This window comes from Microtus ochrogaster, chromosome 10 (genome assembly GCF_000317375.1).
Source record: "Microtus ochrogaster isolate Prairie Vole_2 chromosome 10, MicOch1.0, whole genome shotgun sequence".
Taxonomy (NCBI): domain Eukaryota; kingdom Metazoa; phylum Chordata; class Mammalia; order Rodentia; family Cricetidae; genus Microtus; species Microtus ochrogaster.
Genome location: NC_022016.1, coordinates 70,348,807 through 70,369,475, shown reverse-complemented (window position 1 = coordinate 70,369,475; position 20,669 = coordinate 70,348,807). Strand labels below are relative to the sequence as shown.

The window sequence follows — 20,669 nt, the reverse complement described above, 5'->3', positions numbered from 1 at the left end:
GATATTTCTGCCCTTGCTGTGTCATGTACTGACCACTAGAGGCAGTAATTATCCCTGTGGATTTAATCAATAAGGCCATGAGATCAATATTTACAGAGAACCCGTTTACCTTTACAGACCTACAATTTACAATTCTAATTCCCTCATAGGGTTGTACTTTGAAACGAATAGGGCATTTTGCATTTTACTTTATATTTTACATATTTTTTGTCATTACAGTCTGGTCCATATATCATTTCTTCTACCTATTTACTACACTACAAACCTTTGTCAAGCATTAGGCCATTTCTAGTTCATAATCTAAATTTATCTGTATATTATTTGATCTTTTCCCTTTTCACAATTTACTGAAGATAAGAAAAACATGTTCTTATAGAGTAGTACAACCAAACTAAATGAAGATCATTTTTAATTGTGAAGAGGGCCAGGGTATATCACTTGGAGGTTTGCTCAATGTGGTTGATCATAAGTGAATGTTTCTGTGTCTCCAATAACACCTCAGGGTTTTTGTTTAGGAAGACTACTGACTAAAACTAGGGTAATTTCAGTGACAGGGAGAGCATCCAAACACAGCCTGAGAAAATGAAGAAGAGATTTGAAACTTGAAAAATATCTGAAATGCTCAAGGGTTCAGATTTTTTTTTTTTTGAGACAGGGTTTCTCTGTAGCTTTTGGAGCCTGTCCTGGAACTTGTAGATCAGGCTGACTTCGAACTCACAGAGATCTGCCTGCCTCTGCCTCCCAAATCCTGGCATTAAAGGTGTGCACCACCACCACCTGACTGGGATCAGATGTTTTTAAGATAAAAAAATCTACAAGAGAATAGTGTTGTTGGTACAGGAGAATTGTCTGTATTCTGTCAATCATGTTTTAAATAAATGCTGATTGGCCAGGCAGGAAGTATAGGCGGGTCAACCAGACAGGAAGTAGAGGCAGGGTGATGAGAACAGGAATATTCTGGGAAGAAGGAAGCTCCCTTCCCAGTCCTGCCCAGACCAACTAAGAAGCAGGATATGACCTGCCCTACTGGAAAAGGTACTGAACCATGTGGCTAACATAGATAAGAATAATAGGTTAATATAAGTTACAAGAGTTAATAAGAAGCCTGAGTTAAGGGGCCAATCAGTTATAACTAATGCAGAATCTCTGTGTGATTCTTTTGGGGCTAAACAGCTGTGGGAACTGGGCAGGACAAAAACTCCAACAAGCAGACCACCATGTTACACGTTGTGACTATAGAGAACTCAGCTAACTGTACTTCCTTTGGAAGCCGGGCAGACAATGCACTCTTGGCTTTCTGTTCTATAGTATTAGGTAGTTTGTAGATATTTAAGGTTGTTACCATGAGAATAACTTTCTTTTTTAATATATCTATATCTACATATATCTATATATATCTATATATATAATTTTATGTGCATTGGTGTTTTGCCTGTGTGTATGTCTGTGTGAGAATGTCAGGTCTTGGAGTTACAAACAGTTGTTAGTTGCCATGTGGGTGATAAGAATTGAAGCAGGGTTCTCTGGAAGAGCCATCTCTCCAGCCCCTGAGAATAACTTTTTAACAGAGTACAGATGCCTTGTAAGTAGTGTCATACAGAGACTCTGCTGTGCACAAGGTAGAGGTAGGGATCCAAATATGTAAATATAAGACACAACCAAATGAAAACCTAAGCACTCATGCGCACAATAAGAGTGTACAGCCACGGCACATTGAAAAGCTTAGCTGACCACAAGATGAACTGCCAAGTGATCAGGAGATTAACAGGAGGCCTGGGCTCCACAGTCAAAGCACCTGGGTGTGAAGTCTCGGTTTCCACTAGAGACAAGGTATTCAATTTCTCTGGGACTCAGTTTCCTCATCTTCAAGACAGCATCAACAACAATAGTATACTAACAAGTTATCCTGATTTTCGAAGCTTTCAATGTGGTGTACACTTCGAAGAGCACTGTGCTTTTGCTGCCTTGATTGCTATCATTGTGAACATTGGTTAAGACTATTGAACAGGTTCAGTCTTTGAATTAGAATAGACCTTTAGATAGAAGATGAGGGAGGTTTGGAGGTTTTGGCAAAAGGGGAATTTGCAGATTCCTTTCATCCTTCAGCTCAGCTGGTTTTATTTTGACTATTTCTATGCATACATGTGTACCTTGGGATAGCTTAGTAGGTGCCCAGTGTATTGGTTCAAGTTGCTTGGTGTAGTATTTGTATGACATAGGGGCTATAAAAGTTGTTTGAGTGCATGCTTGCTTTATTAAAATGAACAGACAGATAATTTGAATAATCAAGACCTTTCATTCAGATGTGAGTGTCTGAAATTATTATTGTGCTGGGAACTGAGAGATGCACAGGAATGCACAAGGCATGGGTCTTCCTTTGTGGAATTTACCATAGAGGGGATGCAATAGTAACTAAAATTCCAATGAAGCAATGCATGAAAGGAGAGAAGCATTTAATACTACAATCATTATATTGCGATTAGCGCACAAGGTAGTGCAATGTTTGTTGTAGCTCCTATATCTGCCATTAACTTATAATTCTAAATGCCAACATAGATTTATGCTTTTTATATGCTTTGAATGGGTAAACAGGCTCAGCATAGTGACTGACTCTTTGAGATGGGATAAATTTAGCCCAGGTGCGCCTCAAGGTGGCTGATGTGGAGGATGGATTTGGATGAATCATCCTTCAAGATCCACCTGTGTGTGGGGTGTCTGGGATTACAGGTCTGTGTGCCTCTGCCTCCACTCTATTGTAGGCAGTACAGGGGATCAAAACCAGAGCCTCTAGTATGTGAGGATGGCCCTCGACTTTTGCACTAAATTGCTGGCTGATGACTTAGTCTTATCCTGACAACCCATGTGCAGGGGAAGTACCATGATGTCATAGGAGATAAAACAGAGTCTGCGTCCTTCACTGGCATCATGGGAAAGGACAATGGTCATTCCACCAGGCCTGCTTCAGGTTGGAGGCAAATGACCCTTAGACCTAGCTAAGAGGCAGCGGGGAATGGCCCAGCATGTGGAAGACACAGAAAGACTCAGTGCCTAACAGGAGAAGACAAGTCCCTAAGATTTCGAGCTACTGACTGTGCAATGTTGCAGAAAGGCAGCAATCTAAACAGACGTTAATAAAGGACAGGTGCGTGTGCACTATAAACCACAAAACCATTAAAGTGATTGTGTATATGGCTGGAGAGACAGCAAAGGGATGACATCAGAACTTGTCCAGTTAGATGGTTTCATTCATGGTTTCTCCAGAGCAGAAGCAAAACACTGAAAGAGTGATGAGGGGTAGGGGTGAACTTGAACTTGAAGACTAATAACACACAATGGTCAGGATCGCTCTGGGCTGAGTTTCTAGAGTGAGGGGTAAGTAGTAGATACAGATTCTGAAGACGCTATGGAATAAGCCAAGCTTGGGAAGGGGATACACTTCACAAACCATACTGCAGTGCCCCTTTTAAATAAAATGCCAATTTAAACTCTGTCATAAAATGTGATAGATTTTTTTTAAAAATCAAGTATCAAAGGAAAGTAAAAAAATCAAGAATTTTTATTGTTATTTAATGGTGTTTTTGGCCTCCATTTGGAAGTGGTTTATGACCACCACAGTGGACAGGGAGAGACACCAAGCCTGTCAAAGGGGGACCTCATCTGTGTTCTGATGAGAGTTATATTTTCCTCCTAAAAAATGGTGGTAGGTTTGGCTTTAGTCACTTTGTGTTTACTTTTAAAGTTGTTGCTTCCCTACTTTTTTTAATGTAAATATGATTCTGGGTATAGTCTTTGTAATGAACTGCTGTCATTTTTGGAAGAAGGGTTAGGTTTCTATGTATGTGTACGTGGATGTAGTCACTAAACGCAACCAGTTTAAAGGCTACTGGGAGGTTTACGGAGCTACAGGTTATTAAACTTGCCTAAAAATCTCTGTAATATTTTCCTTAGTATCAAAAACATACCTGTTTAAACATTTTAACAGTATGCATCTTGTAATTGATAAAAGAAGCAAACAAGCAGAACCTTCCCACAGAACACTTGTCCCCACTCTTATTGCCTGTAAGTGGGCATGTGACAGCAGAGGGAAGTTATGGGCTTCTCTCATAGTCTCTTCGGTTGAGTTACTAAAATTAATTTCCCTTAATGTGCCTGATTGAATTTTACTACATTGGGATTTTATTTCCCTCGAATATGCTTGGAAAAGAAAAATAAATGTTGTGCTTTGCTGTAGTAAGAATGTGAAAAATTAATTGCCGTGGAAGACTAGCTCATGTATGTGGCTGTGCACTTCTTTGGAATTTCAATCCTATAATCTTGAAAGGTGGGACAGATAGGCTGACTGATACACATTATGGAATAATGCCCAGGTATGAAAATGCTAATGTTCAAAAACTTCTGACTGGTTTTCAGGGAAGCTGTTTGTTTTGCAGAAACTTAGAAATAAACTCGGAAAAATATAGATAAAATCCTGGAGTTTTTATGTATTGTAAAATTAAACTATCTATGCAAAACAGCATAGAAAGTCAAGATTATAAATATGTTTAACAAAACAAAATCACTGTTTCTTTAAAAGTTTCCAACAAAATTTTTAAAATGTTACCTGTATCAATCTCTGAAAAGTGTGATTTTGGGGTGAAATTTTTAGTTCGTGCTTTTTGATATCTTTCAGTTTTTACAAGTAAAGTGTTTAAGTCAATATAATGATCACAAGAAAGCAAACTTTGAGCTATTTTCAAGTGCTTTGTAATGGCCCAGAGGATACGATCCAAGAGGAGGGAGGGCACAGAGTCATGCAGGGTTGGATCATAGACACAAGCCATGGATGCCCAGGCGCTCACATGGAAGGCATCAGAACAAAAGCGCAGCAACGTGATAATGGTGACCGTGGTCATTAGATCACAGACGACTTCACTTTTCTTACGTGTTTGCTTCTCCAAGTTTTCTATAGTGCCCAGGAGCGATGCCTAAACACAGTGGGAACTATTTGGGAATTTTACACTGACGCCTCTACATTTCTAATTTGTATCTCTTGCATGGTTCCTGACAGTTCAGAAATGGATGCAGGCAATTTTGAGCCCTATTGAAGGTTATTTTCCCAATGGGACTGACTCGGAGGAAGGGAGAAAGAGGAAGAGAGCTGCCTGGACCTGGTGGAATCCCTGAAAGGCCACCGTTTGAACGGCCAGTTTCATTGGCAATAAGCTGTGTTCAAGAAAAGCAAAGTCTATGGATAGGAGGAGCCATTACTAATAGCCTTTCTTCCTGGCCTCACAACAACGCAAGTTCACGGAAACATCCTTCAGAGATGACCCCCTGCTCTTCTCCCTGTCAGACTTCCCCAGAGTAACCTTTGTGCATTCCCAGAGGTGTGTTTCAAGCTTCTCCCTTAGCGTTTAGGTAAACAAAGGCTTGGAATCTTCATGCTGAACATCAGACAAAGAGACATAACTGTGAAGACACACAGTACCTGTATAACTACTGCCTGCCAACAAGAGAAGTAGCCCCACTCCTTTTGTGTTTCCTGTGTCCTGGTGACTCTCCTAAGCAGACAGCAGAACTGGAAAACAATTCTATCCCATGTCCGATCCACCGAGAGTCTATGCAGAGATGACCACCACATGCACAGTGATGAAATCCTAACAGCGATGACTTAAAATGCCTTAAGTTGAGGATGCCAAAGAAATCTTGGACTTAATGAATTAGTGCATAACTGTTAGTACACGCCTGCTGGTTATGATGATCTTCCCCATATTTTAAAACGTTTATGTTAATAATTATTATAAAGAATAATTAAGTTTGTGTTTCACTTTACTTATTGAATGGACCATTCATAACCATCCGTCTGAAGTTAGTTTTGAGGTAATGCTAGTTAAATGTATCTAAAGCCCAGATACATGGAAGGATTTGAAAAAGAAGATTCTCAAAGCCTCTACATCTCTTCATATCCCTAGTGTCCCTTCTTATTATTAATATCACTTCTAGGGCAGCTAGAGGGTCATAAAGAAGTTTTTTCTCCCCTTTTCTTTTGTAGTGCTGTGCCTCAAACAGGCAAGGCATGCAGTCAACCACTGAGGCACACCCCAGCCCTTAAACTGTGGTCAGCCCTTCCTAAAAGACTCATAGCAACAATAAAAGCTATTATTGGCCTGCCATTATCTGAAGCAGGCTCAGGTTCATTAAGAGGGAAGTGGTTTCCTACAATTTCCTACAATTCTTTCATTTTCTTCTGGGGAGGTTGGTAATTACTTGTCAAATCTGCTAAAAGCCATGATTTACAAACTAACAAGATGCAAGCTGTTTTCTTTCATGTCTTTCAGGAGCTTTAACCCAGAAATGTGCCACCAGCTAGAGTATTAGTCTCAAGGCAGCTTTAAGGACTGGTTTTGGTGGAGGTGGCTGCGGAGGAAGGTGATTTTATGTACAAGGGATAATTGCCATGTATTGTTGTACATGGGAAGGGAAGCCAGGTAGCAACTCATGACAAATCATGTTGTGGCATGATTTGTGTAGAAGACTGCAGTACTAGAAACTTCTTGAGAGCAAGCAAGGTTGACACAGAGACAGCTATGTCACAAGCCAGGGACACGCAAGGTTGGACAATGGTAGTAAAAACCAGTATTTACTGAATGCTTTGCATTAACAGTGAACCCATGACTGGGTTTTGATTCTGACTACAGCGTCCTGAGAAAGGTTCTGTTATTATTCAGTTTCCAGAGAAGAAATGCAAGACTTAGGTTATAACACATTGTGCTGAGGTGGTAGCTCCAATCCTGAAGAGTTATTACAGAGCTTAAACAGTGTATGCACAGGCACGCGTGCGCGCGCGCACACACAGACACACACAGAGCCCTCTTTCAGATATGAAATACACCCATTTCACTTCTCCATTATATTTGTAACTATACATATGCATATGTAAATATGTATTACAGAATACATTGATATAAATTAATGGAGTTTTCCTTTCTAATATCTAGGATAAAGCCAACTTAGTTACAGCAACATCTACATATGGTATATGACTACATATCAGAATGCTAACACAGCAACAATTAATAGTATTCAATGACTATTATCTAGATTTAAATCACTCCTATTTCCTCCATTGCCCTCTTAGGTTAGTGGAGGAAACAGGCCAGGACACTGATGGGCACCTCCAAGGCACACTATCTCCTTCATAGCAATATTCTTTACACGTTAGTGCCACTGTCCATTTGATGCCTGACTTCTGTGCACTGTGAAGGCAGGGATACGCTTTTGCTACTGACTACTGTAGCCCAATAGCTGTCCAGTACCTGTGCACCCAGCAGGCACTCAGTAGATAACTGCTGGCTGACTGAGCACAGGTATCATCATGTTGGTAACAGATGTAAGGTACAAAAGCCCAGTGCTACAAATTTGACCACTGCTTTCCCTACCTGACACCTCCCTATTACAGTTATTAAACACGACAAATCTCCGCACAAACATAGCCTTTATGATTAATTTTGAGAACCTACATAAAACATGTAAGAGAATCCTGACTCCGTCCACAGACAAAATTGTGAACAAGCTAGAGGCATTTACATGCTGAATCTATCTTAGAAAGTATGTTAGCCAAATTTTATATTATTGACAACCTTTTCGGACAGTCAATTCCTTAAACACGACTTTTATATTCCTAAGATTATTATGGGGTAGGTAGTGGACTTAATTTTTTTCTCAAGAGTTCCCACTACATGGAAAAGAAAAATGAAGTAGCATGTAAAAATAACTTCCTTACAATAAAGAAAGAAGGACACAATTTGATACTCAATTATGTTTAAGGCTTCTGTGAATCATTTCATTTTTATTTGCTGTGGGCAAACAAATATAAACATCCCTTTAGTCTCATGCACAACTTGGAGTTTTCACGTGTGAGAGTCAGAAGAAAGGAAAAGCAGAAACAAAGTAAGATGATTTAACAGAAAGGATACACATTCGAGAGAGTGCTGAAGACATCGAGGGCCAGCAGGTTGGAAGAGGAAGGAACAGCCCATAATCACTATGTGAACTTGTATTTCCCATGATAGCCATTGAGAAGCTGGTGCTTGTCTTCTGCAGTTTTCCTTTCTAGTGGTCAGGCTGTTGCACTTGGAATGTCACTACGTCCATCCGACAAACATTGCCACGGGTATGAAAAATAGCAGAGAAGACGGCAAGGCATCTAGGCCCTTAAATAGTTTCTATGAAAACATAGCTGTTGAGTGACCCATTCAAAATTAATCATGGTTAAAAAAAAAAAATAAAAACGCAATGGAGCAACTTCCATTTTGACTGCTGAGTGCAGGCATACCCCAAAGCTAAAACTTCCTGTACATGGATGCAGAGCCTTTCATTCTCAACAGACTGCCCTAGACTTTTTTGGGGGCAGGGAGTTGAAACAGGGTTCAAGTGTGTAGCTTTGGAGCCTGGAACTCACTCTGTAGACCAGGCTAGCCTCGAACTCACAGAGGTCCACTTGCCTCTGCCTCCCAAGTCCTGGGGTTAAAGGTGTGTGCCATCACTGCCTGGCTTGCCTCCAGTTTTACATTTCCTCTCGGACTTATTCTTTACGGATGGTGCACAGAAACCTCGATCCTTCTTCCTGAACATATCACCATTGGAGATTTCTGCCTCCTGATTAACAACAGACTTCTCCCTGGATCTCCCATCCAAGCACTAAACAGGTCAGACCCTGCTTAGCTTCTGAGACCAAATGAGCCTGTGCAGAGTCAGGGGTATGACTGTCAAAGGCTCCTTAGGTTTGAAGGTGGAGTCAACTTTCCCTCCTTGCTATCTGTTTAGGTACAGAATGTTACTGCTTAAATGCTGTCTTTGAGATCTTCAAAGTAGCATCAAGTCAATTCATTCCCATTTCCTGGACTGTCTACCTAACTTCTCCCTGATTCTAAGTCTCGATGTCAAAGATGCTGAGACCACCCTGCCCCTCAATAAGTCTTTAAAATTCACCTTGTGCAGGGCTTGCATTTCAAATTCCTCCTCCAAGCATGCAAAGCGCTTCAGAATATGGTCTTGATTTACTTGGCCCATCTCCTCAGACATTCGTCACTCGCCCAGAGTTTATCATCGCGGAGTACAAGCAAGGTGATCCTCATCCCACTCCTGCTCAAGTTACTCTTACAAACTAGAACCCTCGGCTTTCCGAATCCTGGTTCTTCAATGTCAGCTGGGGCGAGCCCCTTTTCCTCCAAGATGTTCCAGATTCTTTCCAGTTAATCCCTGTGCTTTCCTAGAGTTTCGCAGTTACCCATGCATTTGCCACGGTGTGCCTCAGGGGAAGTGCTGCAATTCCTGTTTGCGTTTCTAGAAAGCAGACACCATTTTGTTTGATCGTCATAATTCCACCAGAGGGATTTACATCCAAGATGAGCCATGGAGGCAAGAAACACGTTAGCAAATCTTTAGCTTTTTTAATTTAGCTGTTAATCATGGGCTGTTTCTTCCTGCCCTAGGGAAGTATTTAACTCAAGCTTCAGGTTTCAAGGCTGTCTCCATGAAGGAACCCTTCGTCTAGGGCTTATCGCTTTGTGTTCATCCTACCCTACAACTGACTTCTGCATCCAGGCAAGAGGGATGAATGGTGCCCACTCAAGTTCGTCTCCTCTCTGAGGAATGGAAGTTTCAATCTGCCCTAAAGCTGAGGTCTCCTTTGCCTTCGGCATATTTCCAGTTGCAGACTTGGGCTCCGTTTCTTTGGAGCACAACACAGTCCAGGGACCTGCACTTGGGACCACCATGGTCCGCAAAGGAGGAAAGCACACCACGGGACTGAATCTGATGGAGACAAGAAGATCCTGGCTTAGCTACCACCAAAGAACTAACAGATCAATGAGAGAGAAGAAAAACACCAGATTTGGTCACTTCTCTCCCAGTTTGAAGGTAATCTCAACGTTTGAATCATTGAAATCTTTTTCAGGTGATATAGTACTTTAATATGCCAAAAAGGTTGATTTTGTTTGTTTTTTCTGAAACCAAACTGTTTATCCTTTGCATTTTGAAGACTAAGTGACAGTAGGTGCTCAAGATGGGGAGGTTTTGCAGGGCTGCTGGAAGCATCGCTCCTCTGACTTCACAATAATTCCCTTGTAAAAGGATTTAATTGCTGACGTTGTGTTACCTTGAGGAAGGCATCCAAATTCCTGCACGTCTAATCACGGTTTGAGATGTGAATAGTAAGAGCACCACTACAGGTGGCATGAACAACCTGAGCTGTGGTACTGGAGTGTTAGCTCAGAAGTGAATTGTGATGTGGGTTACCCATGAAGTCCTGCAGCCCCATTACCGGAAAAGGCAGAAGTACCTAGATATGATGATGATGGTGATGATGGTAATAATAATAATATGATAAATAACTCACTATTTCACTATCCAGGTACGGCCTGACCGGTGTAGAAGCTACCACTCATTAAGCTTTTCCACAAGCATTTAGTCAGAGAGCTTCTGACATGAGTTCTGGACCTTCATGTCTGCCGGGGAGCCCTCATACATAGTTGGCCTGGACATCTTATTCAAACAAGATGAATGGGACACACCCTGCTGACCAGCCATTCTGTCTGCAGGATGTCTGTGTTACAGTAAACATGAGTGAGGTAGGGCGATGCCTTCAAAGACCAGGAAACCAAGCCAACATCCAAACATCCACATGCTCATGCCAAGGGATTTCCAGACCCAGGCAACTCGTTGACTATGAAGAGAAAACGGGAACTAAATCCTCGGCAGATTTCCTGGTAGCATGTTTTGCAGATTCCAATTACACTTTAATCTTTTAGATAGATTTAGTGTGTTGAAACAAAGAAACAAATGCTTCGTGGGCTTCCGTTACTATTTGAAAAGGTTGTACAATTCGTTTGCACGCCACAGTCAACACAATCTCAGAAGGGTGAAGATTAAGTTTTTATATTGAATGAAGACGTACTTGAGTTGCTACTTCTTCTGCTCCTGCATTGTTTCACCGTCCCGATAGCTCGATGCTGTGAGGTGTTCAGAGCAAGTACTCATTAATCTTAATGTGTTATCGATGGAAAAGGGCCTGAGTTAAGTGGCACAATCAGAGGGCCCCTCCCACCTGAAGAACACTGGGAATTAAGAAGGCAATTATTTCCCAGAACACTGTCCACACCTTTCAATTTTCCTTTCTTTAATGACATCCAAGTGAGTTAATCAGCCTTCCCAAACTCTTAGAGGATTTTATTACAAATCAGGGCAAATAAAAGGGAGTGAGTGAGGTTGGGGTGTAGTTCAGCGACAGATGGCTTGCCTAGTGGGTGAGAAGCTATAATTCAGTCCCTAGAACCACGAGAGAGACAGAGACAGACAGACAGACAGGAGAGAGAAGCGCGCGGGGCGGGGGGAGAGCTGAGTGTTATCTACATGCAATTAGGGACATTAGAAAGCCTGCTTGCATTGGTGAGACATTCAGTGTACCTTTTCACAGAGTCAGCATAAGTCCAGAGAGAAAAGAAAGTCTTTTATCCCAGAGATGACCAAAGTCCTTCCAGAAATTTATATTTACTCTCTGGGGTCTAATCAGGGTATAGAAAAGAACCCGCCTGGATGACTGGGCTGGTGAGTGGAGTCAGAGCGGGAAGAGTGGGAGAGGAGCTTTCAGTAAGGCGCAGAGAAGCTGTGTCTGGGGATGACCGAGTCAGAGGGCTGAGGGGGAGAGAAAACCCTGCCCTGAAGATGAGACTGTGTCTACAGTGGGCTGAGGGAGTGAGGCAGGGTGTCTTCCACACGGTTTTACAACCGTACTCTGCCTGGCTGTAGGGCTCTGGAGAGCCGTCACCCAAATCTCATTCTCTTCAGCAGTGACTTGTGTAGAGCGCTCAGGTTTCCTGTACTCACGATTTATTGTCTTACTTCTCCCAGTATGCTCCAGTCTCCAGCAAGTCTTATTTTTCTTACAGAACTCACTACCATCTCCACACTATATAGGCTGCTTATTTCCCCATTTTTAGCCCTGTGTGCTAGAACGTAAGCTCTGTGGCCACAGGGATATTTTTGGTTTTTTTTCTTTGCTAGTGTGGAGCGGCCAGCACAGCCCTCAATGGATGTTGTTGAATGAGAGAATCATCGCTTAACCGTTTCTAGTATGTAAGACGCACAGCAAGTTTTAGTTATGAAATAGCTAAGCTGAATGAACCCTGTCTGCAGGCACTGATTCCAAAGCAGTGATTCTGAGTAGAGCAGAGGCAACAGTGGAGGCCGAGGCAGCCTGAGATGCCCTAGAGAGTTGGGTGAAGAACCTGTGAGGGATGGCGCTTGAAAGTGAGCGTGATTAAAAGGAAGTTGCTGGTACTTGGAGTCTATAGATCAATGCAGAGGGAGGCCTGGAGGTCAGTGATCAATGGCAATACGGAGGGAAGCCGGTGGAACGATTAGATAGATGATCGATGAGTGCTGTCTAGAGTCAGGAGGTTTTGACCGGCAGAGCAGGGCCGTGAGAATTTAAAGCTGGCTCTCACGTGACACATGGCCACAGGAAAGCGAAGAACATTCTGTGGAGACAGCCTCTGAGAAATGTTGGTCCTTGAAGAGAGCTGGGGTGCAGTTAGGGAAATGAGTCTAACAGAGAGGCTGAAATGTAGGGAAGGGCTGCTGAAGATGCCCGCCAACAGGAGGAAAAGGAACACGCAGGGTCACAGAGGATACGTGACACTGGTGACTGAGATGGTCCGAGACACAAGGAAACTCATGGCAGCAATGGTTTTGCTGCTGTTTGATTTCCACTCCAGATGCAAGACGGTTTTGTAGTCTAAGAAGTCATCCAAGGAGAGAGGCAGTACGTGTTTGGAAACATCTTGACATTAAAAGGCACTACGGAATTGAAATATCTACTAGGCACCCCGATTTGTCACGGAAATATCATTCCCTTCCACCTGAGGATGCTTGATGCTGAAGGCAGACGTGTGTGTGTGTGTGTGTGTGTGTGTGTGTGTGTGTGCACGCACTCATGTGCACGTGAATGTCCATGCAGGAGTGTGCCCACGTGTATGGGTGTTCATTCACATGGGCTAGTGGTCAATGCTGGGCATATTCCTCAATTGCTCTGCATCTTATTTTAGAGGTAGGGTCTTTTCTGAACCTGGAGCTCACCATTTGGCAAGACTGGCTGGCCACTGAGTCCTTAGACCCTCCTGTTTCCACCCCTACAGTGCTGGGATTACAGTGTGAACTGTAATGCCTAGGTTTTGAGGTGACTGTTGGCCCTCATACTTGTGTGGTAAGTCTTTGCTGGCCGAATCCTAGTCTCAGCCCCAGGATTTTCTTCTGGTTGACTTAAAAAGTCATTGGCAAGAAACCCTGTCTCAGAAAAGAGAAACTCTGTCTCAAAAAACCCAAACCACAAAAAAGTCACTAACATTTGAATCATGTTTCTAATAAGCCCAATGTAAAACACATTAATTTTTTAAATAAAATACTTACAAAAGATATTTTTAGAAGCATTGGGAGTCTTGTAATTTAGGACCCTGATCTAAGGCTTAGTACCCCATTTGCTAGTAAGTGTGAGGTACTTCATGTCATGTCAAACTCAACTTACTTATCAATGTTCACTGGTTACTTCATGGTTACTGGCCAATGACTTAAATGTTGGCTGAGTGACTATCAGATCCTAATCATTATGAAGAACAGAAAATGAACAATGAAGTTATAAACACTACAGAAAACATTATTCAGAAGTCAGTAAATAAATAAAAATCTGCTTAGAACAAGTGAAGATCTGGACACGATCATGCTCTTCACTCTCTGGATGAAGCATTGAAGAAAAGAATAATTAGTAAGAAGAAGTGTGAACAAACATGAGCGTCCTAGACGTTCTGTTCAGATGCTATTCAACAGAGGGCGTTGAATGGCTGTCCATTTGGAGCACAAATGGTGAGGGAGGCCAGAGTCTCCAGGAGTTCTACGATGCAGACATTTCTACGTCATTTTATCAGGACAACAGAGGACAGTTTTCGCAGCCTTTGTAGGTTTCCCTAGGTAAAGACCTTCCAGACTGCCCTATACATATGATGTGCTAGTATGTTTATTCGTTTCCTGGCTTGCTACTGAGATGAACCAGAGTTAGAGCCTCGGCAGGTACAGGTTGGGGCTGTGCTTTAGGACTTCCAACCCATCCCGGGGCAGCAGCTTCTGATGCTCTACGGATGCACCCATCAGTAAGAAGCAGCCTGGATGTATTTTGTCTGGATGGTTTGGGGCAGGTTCTCTCCAGCATGGAGCTTGCTACTAGCCCTGACTGGCTTCAGGAGCATCAGCAGACTTGGCATGCTGGGATTACAGGAGAGAAATGGTCCAGAAGTCTCACCTGGACCCTTTCACTTCTGCTGATTGGAAGAGAAAATTTAGGCAGTCAAAAGATTGTGGGCTTAGCATATTTCTTATTACTAAACTAAGGTCCTCAGGTGATAAAGTCACGTGGGAAAAGGCATTCTCTCAGGAGAATCACCTAGCATCTGTTTTATGTCACACCAGGAAAAAACTTCAGGACTTCAGAAAGGCTTGAGGTCAGACCATGTTTGCTGCACCTGTGCAAGCATTAAGGGCTTCTGTCTTATAAGGAAAATTCATTGTTGGGTGAATTTTGCCGTTATATTTCATACTGTTTTATATTCCAGCCATTCTGATTTTTACAAAGCACACTCAAGTTCCTGCTGTCATGAAACACAAAGACAAGTTCAATATTGGTATTTAATTCTAGGGAGAGAAAAATCACACGCACACACACACGCACACAAACACGAGTGTGTATGTGCATATGTGTGTGTGTGTGCGTGTCACTTTTATATATAGCTTTTGACCCCGGAATAAATTTCACTATTTAAAACTGTACAGTGTAGGACCTTATATGATAAATATCTATGCATAAAATGACTGATTAGGTAAAGTCCTTAATTCTCCTCTCCCACTGGTAGTTTAAGTGTGCCATTTACTCAGATGTGTGGCCTGTGAAGATGAGTTAGAAGTTACACACAGAACAGAAGAGTGTTAACCCTTAATGGAGAGTATAACAAATGTCAAATATCAAGCCTCAAAACTGGACATTATTTTTATGCATTTCTCTTATCCTTCTGGAATGGCAAGTTCAACAGTAGTTGCCCATTTTACTGCAGTCATTACGGTTGTAGTTCCCGGGAAAGCAGAGCAAACTTTCCCCTCATGCTCCTTGTCTCTTCTCCTGTTTCTTTGACCCTTACCCCCACCCCGCAACCCCATGGAGCATTTACACACGCAGGCACACACATTTACAGTTCCCAGGACTGGATTCTCCCTCTGGAATGTCAGGCTTTCTAAGTTAGGCTAAATGTAATCCCAATCCCACCTATGCTCAAGTTTGCCACAACACACTTGCAAAAGGATTAGGCAAGAGCCTGGTTGACAGAGTCAAGTTCCTTAGCCAAAGAAGGTTCTGTTTTGTTCTGCTTTGAATTGGCCATTGTTAATTAAGTAACCAATGTTTTCTGCAAATCAGCTTTAGTTTGTTCAACATGAAAAATTGGAGAAGAGATACCAACCAAATTCATGAAACGCTTTTCTTTAGTACTTGATGCTTTCCAAGTAGCCATAGCATTTTTTTAATGGAGAAAGCAAAACCAGAAGTTTGAGGAAGGCTGGGAATTTTTTCAATGAGAATAAAAAACAGCGAAGAAGAGGAGACTAGAAATTAGAATCTGGTATGCTATGCACTACTTACCTTCAAAAGTCAAATAAAACTTTCCTCTGTCAAACCAAACGAGGGAAGGCTGTTCATTCTCTGTTTGGCCAGGAGTTGAAGCGGGATGGGGAAGGTTAAGGAGAGGGAGAGAGAAGGACACGATGTGAGTTACAGAGCAGGTCATTAATCTCACTACGGGGAAGGGCGGAGGAGGCACTGCATGCCGTTAGCGTGCAGGAAACAGGGAAGCCTGGGAGTCTGGAGTCTTTCGTTTTGTCTCTGTTTTAATTGAGCAAACAAGGCAGAATCAAAGCTATGGAGACCGGAGGGATGGACACGCGTGGAGGTAGCTTGAGGCTAGGCACTTGTATGCACGGAGCAGATGTCTTCCTGGCCATGCAGGGCTGTTAGCATAGTTTAACTGCATTAATTTGGGCAAAAAACTGCCATTCAGCAATTGCTGGATCCTTTTTTGTCTTCAAGGTCACCCCCTTGCTTATTGGCACAAACTGGGGTTGAGGTTTATAGGCAACATTTGCTTAGCTTTTCAATGACAACAGCATGGCATTGCATAACGATTTAAAGTTCACAGACGATGTCAGTGATCTCCCATCCCTCTGCTGGCATCACCTTAGGTGTCCAGCCACAACACGCCCTTTACATCTGTACCAAAGAGAAGAAAGATTTCCAATGGTGCTTCAGCAAGTTTTACATTAGAAAGCAGTCAACAGATTCTGGGCACTTAAATGATTTCTCCCTCTGAACTTGGCACAGCCATGACATCTCACCTGCTCGGAGGAGCCTTTTCTCTAAGAAACTGTCATGCAACCTGCTGCTCTATAAGTATGTCCACTTAAAATCGGTTCAGTGGCATGAGTCCCACGATGGACGGGACATGTCCAGGGTGCATCTGAGAGGCACGGGGACTCATGAGGTGAGGAGCATGTCCGTGAAGCTTCGAGCATTCAGATGGAAAATGGCTTGGATTTGGAACAACTCTATGTATCTAGAAAGCGCTCGGCTAGCACCGTACCTGCAGGCATGTCACAGCGCCTTTCAAACGAGGGCAGTTTGTCATAAAAAACATCATCTTCCGACACTACAAACCAAAGAAACGTAAACGAATGGAAAACAAAAGCACAAATACAAATTCCAAATGAAGCCGAGAGAAGCACAGTTTACTGACCGAGGCGAAAATGATTTTCATGGAAAAAGGAAAGAATTTAAGATACTGGGATTCAGGTGAAGATATGGGAAATGATGAGCTTACTTGAGATGATTCTATGAGGAGAAACTGAACCAAAAAGGGAAAAAAAATGTCAGGGTTTAGCATCTGTCAATGTGGTGGGAGTCAGTTACAGAGAAGGAGTTAGACCCTCCCACCTTCTCAGGGAGCCATGAAAGGCTCAGCTTTTCTTGTGTGAGAATACTTTACTCCACTGCATTTCCCAAGGGGTCAGACATATGTCCATCAACACGAACCTCAGTATAGCCATGACAGTTCAATGAGATCACCCGGCATATATATATTCCCCAGGGAAGAAAAACGTTAGCTTTAAACCTGTCCACAAAACAGCAGTATAAATCCAGGGTTCCTGCACGCAGGGTGCCATTTTAACTAACATGTACCTGCCTTTGAAAAAGATCACTGATTTTGAACAGTGTGATCATACTAATATCTTTGACCATGGCTCCAACTGTGGCTAGATGTTGGTCTTTAGAAATTGGCCACAGCTTTATGATCTGAGACACCAATCCTTAACTATTTCTGATCTTTATCTGTCTCCTCACCAAACAACAAATACAAGGAAGTGGTTTTTTTTTTTACTCTGTGTGATTAGAAAATAGTGCTCCCGTTTTTAAAGGTGCTAGCACAACCTTCATAGATAATCAAATAAAATTCCTGCTGGAGAAACCTATCCTCATAGTAAAGAAGTTAAGAACTGAAACTAGGATCCAATAAATGTTTCATAAACAGATGCTTTGGAAGTCATTCTGATAACCTGATGGCTAGGCTTAGGGTATATGACAGGGAAACTTTCCTTTTTCAGTTATTGGCATTCTAAGATTTAAGGAAAAAAGTGTGTGTGTGTGTGTGTGTCTGTCTGTCTGTCTGTGTATGTATGAGTACGCATATGAGTGTGTGTGTGTCTGTCTGTCTGTCTGTGTATGTCTGAGTACACATATGAGTGTGTATGTGTGTGAGTCTGTGCACTGTGGGGGAGCATGTCTGTGCTGGAAGAAGGCACTGGATTCCCTGAAGTTCATATTATAGTTATGCACCACCTGATGAACTAAGTTTGCTTAGTACTAAACTTGGGCCGTCTGGAGGAGCAACAGGCACGTCTAAACAAATTAATCAACTCTTTAATCAATATATTTTCATATGATTGGGTGTTTTGCTTGCCATGTATGTTTGTGCACACATGCTGGTATCCTCAAAAGCCAGTAGAGGGTGCTGGATTCCGTGGAACTAGGTTTTCAGATGGTTACGAGCTGCCATGCAGATACTGGGAAACAAATGCAGCCAGTGCTCTTAACCATTTAATCATCTCTCCAGCCCCAGGTTTTGAATGTTATTTGTCAGTACTTAACTGTACTTACAGCTTCCTTGGAGGTGGAATAATTTAGTAATAATGATTTAGTGTTCCGTTGAATGGGCATAGTAGATACAGACATTTCACAAATTATAGCATCTTTTGTTTCTATGCAGGCTAACTGAGCATGCATATAATCCGCCCCCCCCCCGAGAGTTAATAGAATTTAGAATTGCTACCCACATTGGAGGAAATATTGCATGTTGCGCTGCTTTAGAACGAGTCACTTGGACTCAAGTTACGGACCGAAGAAAACATCAGTGTCCATCTGACACTAACTTTGTTACCCAGAGATGGTTGCTTTTCACTTGCTACAGATTCCTGCCACATGAGAGATGCAAATCAGAAAGCACAATTACCAGGGAAGGATTAGAGCTAACAGGGGAGCTGAACTGCCTGCCTTGCCATCATCCAAACAAGCAAACAAAGAAACAAACAAACAGGAGACTTCTCATGGTCACTGAGACACGAAGCAAGAACTAAAGTGAGGACTTGCAGGAGAGATAAGGCCCCATTATCTCTTCCGCTACTTCCCATCTGATTCTTAGGACTTCAAACACTTTCTGTGCTCCATTAGTAGCGATAGATTTCCCCCTCCCCTGAACTGCACAGCGCGGGTGCCGTGGGCATTCTCTAGCACAGAAGCCGTCACCGGGTTCCCTCCCTTTGTTCGAGATGTGCATCTTCTCACATTCTCAGCGGTCTGGAATTAGAGGGTAGCACGGGCAGTATGGGAAAAAGAAAAAAAAAGTGTACCCTGACGCATGTGGAAGCCTTTTGTCTGTCTTTCTCATATATAAAATCATGGTGTTCTTAAAAATTGAGGAATTCTTAAGTTAAAAATATATTTATAGCTATCTGAGAACTCTTCATTATTTGAGGGTAAGGATACATAGAAATTTCTATCTTCTCATGCTGTATTGGGCTCTCTACTCTAGACTCACAACTCTTGTGAAGTTATTCATACTTAAAGTTCTTTATGGGTGTTTTCTTATATGAGTTATTGTGTAGAGAGTTTTGACTTGCTGTTATTTTATTTTTGGAGAAAGGGTCTGTGTAACCCAGGAGCTTGCGATCCGGCCCGCCTCGGCCTCACGAGGTGCACTACTAACTGTGGCGCAGATTCGCTTTAGAAATTTTTAGTTTATGTCTGACTTTGAGATTGGCTCATCAGTTCCCATGGAATTGCTCCAAGAACAACACAGAGGGCACAGGGAACGGCAGGAAAGTGTTGTGGAGGTGGGAGGGAGCTTGCTGTGAATTTTCAGCCTTCCCCAGTCCACCTGTTTCCAGTGAGTTGTCATTTTAGGCAAGGCAGAGCCTTTGGAGAAAAGCAGGGACAACAACACACAAGGCTGGCTGGTCATGCAGAAGCAGAGTGACTTCAGAGAGAAATGGCGGTCATGTGACCAGGTGGTGAGGACTGCAGTGGGCAGATGAACCCAAACCAAAACAACAGAACCTAACGGAGCAGATGGGGATGCTCCTCTGCAGGAGGCATTATGGCCAGCTTCCTGTAGGGGTCTATCATCTTTTTTCAAGTCCTCCGTGGTTCATCTTGAATGAACACACACTAGGAATGATGAGGATCAATGTTTCTGATTGTAATTGGAGGTTTCGTGTGTGTTCAGTTTTCTCCTTGAGTCACAGCGAGCTGAAAGAAAATGCTGGATGGCCCATCTGAGGCACGGTGTTGTCATTTTTTGAGCGACAGTTCTGATGTGGGATGCCCTTCTGAATCTTATGAATATGTTTTATTGTCATTGGTTAATAAAGAAGCTGATTTAGCCAATAGCCAGGAAGAATAGAGCCAGGTGGGAAATCCAAACAAATATAGGGGGAAAGAAGGTAGAGTTTGGGAGATGCCAGCAGCTTCCAGGGAAGCAAGATGTGAAGTAACAATCCACGAGCCTCGTGGGAAAATATAGATTAATAAAAATGGGCTAATTTAAATTGTAAGAGCTAGCCATTAATAAGCCTGGCTAACAGGTCAAACAGTTTGTAACTAATATTAAGTTTCAGTGTGGTTAACTTGGGAACTGGTGAGTGGGAGAGAAACCTCCAGTTACACCTCTCACGCTTCCTTCTTCATCCAGCAAAGCAAGTCAGACGGAGTGTGTGGAATAAATGATCTTGAGGAAGCTTAACACTAGCACGCGATTTGAGCAAGTGACTGCCCAAATCAAGGGGATTAAAGAGACAGAGGGCGAAAAGGGCTAGCTACCGCCAAACATCAAAAACAAAGAACCAGAGAGGAATGAGCACCGAAAACCAGGAAGTCTCAAATTATTCTAATCAATACAGAAAAAGAACAGAAATGGCTATATAAACAATGTTAAAAATCTGTCTGTTAAGAAGTTACATGAGCTGGAGGTACATGTGACTGTCTTGAAAAA

The 20,669-nt window shown here is 42.5% G+C and overlaps 1 protein-coding gene across 16 annotated transcripts in view; it reads right to left on the bottom strand.

The window, feature by feature from the left end:
• Positions 1-20,669, bottom strand: part of Sgip1 (SH3 domain GRB2 like endophilin interacting protein 1) — a 188,920-nt gene that overhangs the window by 22,059 nt on the left and 146,192 nt on the right. For 10 of the 16 annotated variants that reach the window (XM_026781966.1, XM_005353475.3, XM_026781968.1 and 7 more), the window contains one exon: positions 15,716-15,775. The exons of the other annotated variants lie outside the window; for them this stretch is intronic. In XM_026781966.1, the coding sequence (XP_026637767.1) occupies positions 15,716-15,775 (60 nt within the window). The remainder of the gene's footprint in view (positions 1-15,715; positions 15,776-20,669) is intronic. 16 annotated transcript variants of the gene reach the window in all.